A 3,593-nucleotide genomic window follows, 5' to 3' on the forward strand; every position below is an offset into this window, starting at 1 on the left:
AGTCGCTACAATGACTTATAGGGAATCCAAAAGAGTCGCTGCAGATTGGTTTTGGTATAATGACTAGTACATTTCATGAAGAGCGGGACAAGAACTAGAGCCTTTTTACCGTCATTGGAAGGTTTAGGGAGCTACCACACTCCAAATTGATGTGTTTGCAGGTTATGATGCATAGTTACCTAATAAATACCAAATTTTGATAAACTCCATATACAGGGCAATGTAAGGACCATAATATCAATTAGTATATATACACTGTACCGGTACACCACTCAACGTGTATATATGTGTACACATTTCGATCGGTTGCACTATTGCTGTTTGCATATATCCTTCATAAAGATAACTAGTAGCCAAGTTTGACAAGTCTTGACAGTAGAATACAAGACATGTGATCATCATAAAGGCTCCCAGCAGGCAGCAAAGGACGAAGCTACTTGTAGCTAGTAGCCAAGTTTGACAAGTCTTGACAAAGCATCGCGTCCATGAGTGGTCAAGCATTGTGGACATTACTTGACCCGTGTTTCTATCTACATCAATATCTAGCTTTTTTTTTTATAGATAATACATCAATATCTAGCTAGCTGTCTGTCCTCAATCCTCATCCATCCATCCGTCCCAGCAGTAAGCAAAGCAGCAGGCAACTTCATCAAGATTAACCGACAATCATAGGCTCATAGCTCCCTCATGGAGCTACGTACAGTGCTCGCCCCTTCGTTAGACGCCTATAAATTACAGGGGCCGGGCGCGTGTGCCTGCCACTCACCGAGCGAGCTCGTGGATCTTTTGATATATATTTTTGTACGGACATATACATACACATATACATACATACCTGCATTGAGATGGCTGCTGCCTCTAGTCCCCATCGTGCGGCGACCACCGTCCTCGCCGGCGTGCTGCTGGTGGCGGCGGCCGCCCTGTGCTCCCGCGGCGCCATGGCGCAGCTGACAGCGGACTACTACGACTGCACATGCCCTGACGCCTACAACATCGTCAAGAACGTTCTCATCGAGGCGCACAAGTCCGACGTGCGCATCTACGCCAGCCTCACCCGCCTCCATTTCCACGACTGCTTCGTCCAGGTACCTACCATCAACGAACGATGGCCGCCATGGCACATGATGGCCGCCATGGCACATGTCAGTAAAACCTTAGCTTTTGCCGTATCTGTATGTCATATCTCTATAGGGCTGCGACGGCTCGGTGCTGCTGGACGCCTTGCCGGGGGTGGCCAACTCTAGTGAGAAGCTGGCGCCGGCCAACAACAACTCGGCGCGGGGGTTCCCGGTGGTGGACAAAGCCAAGGCGGCGCTGGAGGACGCCTGCCCCGGCGTCGTCTCCTGCGCCGACATCCTCGCCCTCGCGGCAGAGATCTCCGTGGAGCTGGTACGTAATAGGTGTCGGTGATCCTACTAAACTCTTCACTAATCATGAAGATGTGACGTCCGTTCACGATGGATGGATGCATGGCACGCATATGACTGGTAGGTTATCCGTAGTTTTCAACGGGCAACGGGCATGCACAATTGCACATGCATGCTGGTAGGGGTTGAAAGTATGCCCATAACTCTGTTAGCACCTAAGTTAATCCTTATGCAATACTCCTATCACTATCAGTACTATAGTTTAGATTTTGGACATCATCGGTTGCTAGTAATCAGTGCGCCAACAAAAGGGTAAAAAAGTTACTATCGATTTCCTATTTATTTGTCTATCGATGTAGTAACACCTGCAAATATACAGGAACATATCACACTGCTTGTCCAGCTAAGCCTATATATAGTTTTTTTTAAGCCTATAGTGGTTCTACACACAGTAGAACACGTACGCATATCATACCGACACAGAGGTGCCAACAAAAGAGTTTATCATGCTGCAAGACACAGGGCCCCATATGGTCAGATGCGCCTACCTTGAACAGGCAATGCATGGATCGAATCGATTATTGATCTAATAATACGACAACATACTACTGGTAATTCAGTGCTCATGCTTGCTAGATAGCAGTAATTAATTTCATTCTCGTTTCAATATATCTATACTTAGTGCGTGTTTAGTTGGTAGAAGTTTGGAATTTGGGCTACCGTAGCACTTTTATTTTTATTTGGCAATTAGTATTCAATCATGTACTAATTAGTCTTAAAACGTTCGTCTCGTAATTTCCAACCAAACTGTTCAATTAATTTTTTTTTCGTCTGCATTTAATGCTCCATGCACATATCGTAAGATTCGATGTGATGGATACTGTAGCACTTTTTGAAAATTTGGTTGCCAACTAAACACGGGTTTACAGTCCGGAGGCCCAAACTGGAGCGTGCTTCTTGGGAGGCTAGACAGCAAGAAGGCAAGCTTCAAGGGCGCAGAGAACCTGCCGTCGCCCTTCGACAACCTCACCGTGCTGGAGCAAAAGTTCACGGCCGTCGGCCTTCAAACCGTCGACCTCGTCGCCCTCTCAGGTGCCGATCGATCCACATCACACTACCTATTTGTCACTGTTGCCGATTCACCAGCCATCAAACTTACCTCGTCTCTGTCTGCATGCAATGCACACATACACTGCAGGGGCTCACACATTTGGCCGGGTTCAGTGCCAGTTCGTCACGAGCCGGCTGTACAACTTCAGCGGCACCAACCAGCCGGACCCCACGCTCAACGGCGGCTACCGGGTTTTCCTGTCCCAGAGGTGCCCGCAGAACGGCAACGGTTCAGCCCTGAACGACCTGGATCCCACGACGCCCGACCTCTTCGACAACCACTACTACACCAACCTCGAGGTGAACCGGGGGTTCCTCAACTCCGATCAGGAGCTCAAGTCCTCGCCGCAGGCGCAGGGCGTCACGGCGCCCATCGTCGACCAGTTCGCCACCAGCCAGGACGCCTTCTTCAAGAACTTCGCGCAGTCCATGATCAACATGGGCAACATTCAGCCACTGACGGACCCCTCCAAGGGAGAAGTCCGCTGCAACTGCCGAGTGGCTAATTGACGACGATACATACTTAGAAATGAGTAGACCACGTGGATGCATGTGCATGTGCCCGTTAATTAGTACATCAGCAAGAGTACTGATGATATGGACTATATAAGATGCACATCAGCACCTCATTTCGCATTACTACGTACTGTCAACTTCAGTTCATATATAAATGTGCATAGAGGAACCCAATTTCTCTTGTTACCTTATTTTTTTCCTCCTGCAAAAAATATTACCGCATCGTCGGTTGCATTATTGCAACATCTATATATACGTTTTCTTTTTATTAGCAGCAATTTCTCCTTCCACATCACATCAGCTAGTGCATGCATGGGCAACACAGTTCCGTGGCAGGGTTCATGGCGTGTCTGCTTGTGTTTGTTCATATAGTACAAGTGTGCAACCAAAGAGTTTCGTCGTATCCTGGCAAGTGGCAATTATTATGACGACTAAAGCACGTTAGGATTTTCAACTTATATTCTGCGTGTCACCTATGTCCCCAAACTATTAATTTGCAAATTTGGATCGATAAATTTATTTAGGCCTTGTTTGGATGCACATGTATTTATCTCAATCTACGTGTGTTAAAGTGGATTGGAGTGGAATTGAACTAAATTT

At 47.2% G+C, this 3,593-nt stretch overlaps 1 protein-coding gene across 1 annotated transcript; it reads left to right on the plus strand.

Moving 5' to 3' along the window:
* The first annotated feature begins 731 nt into the window (after positions 1–731).
* LOC136539241 (peroxidase A2-like) lies at positions 732–3,116 on the plus strand. The gene is made up of 4 exons (XM_066531180.1): positions 732–1,085; positions 1,192–1,389; positions 2,297–2,459; positions 2,566–3,116. Exons 1-4 carry the CDS (start codon positions 846–848, stop codon positions 2,985–2,987), a joined length of 1,023 nt encoding a protein of 340 aa, XP_066387277.1. The 5' UTR covers positions 732–845; the 3' UTR covers positions 2,988–3,116.
* Positions 3,117–3,593: the final 477 nt, after the last annotated feature.

This window comes from Miscanthus floridulus, chromosome 2 (genome assembly GCF_019320115.1).
Source record: "Miscanthus floridulus cultivar M001 chromosome 2, ASM1932011v1, whole genome shotgun sequence".
NCBI classification, from domain to species: Eukaryota; Viridiplantae; Streptophyta; class Magnoliopsida; order Poales; family Poaceae; genus Miscanthus; species Miscanthus floridulus.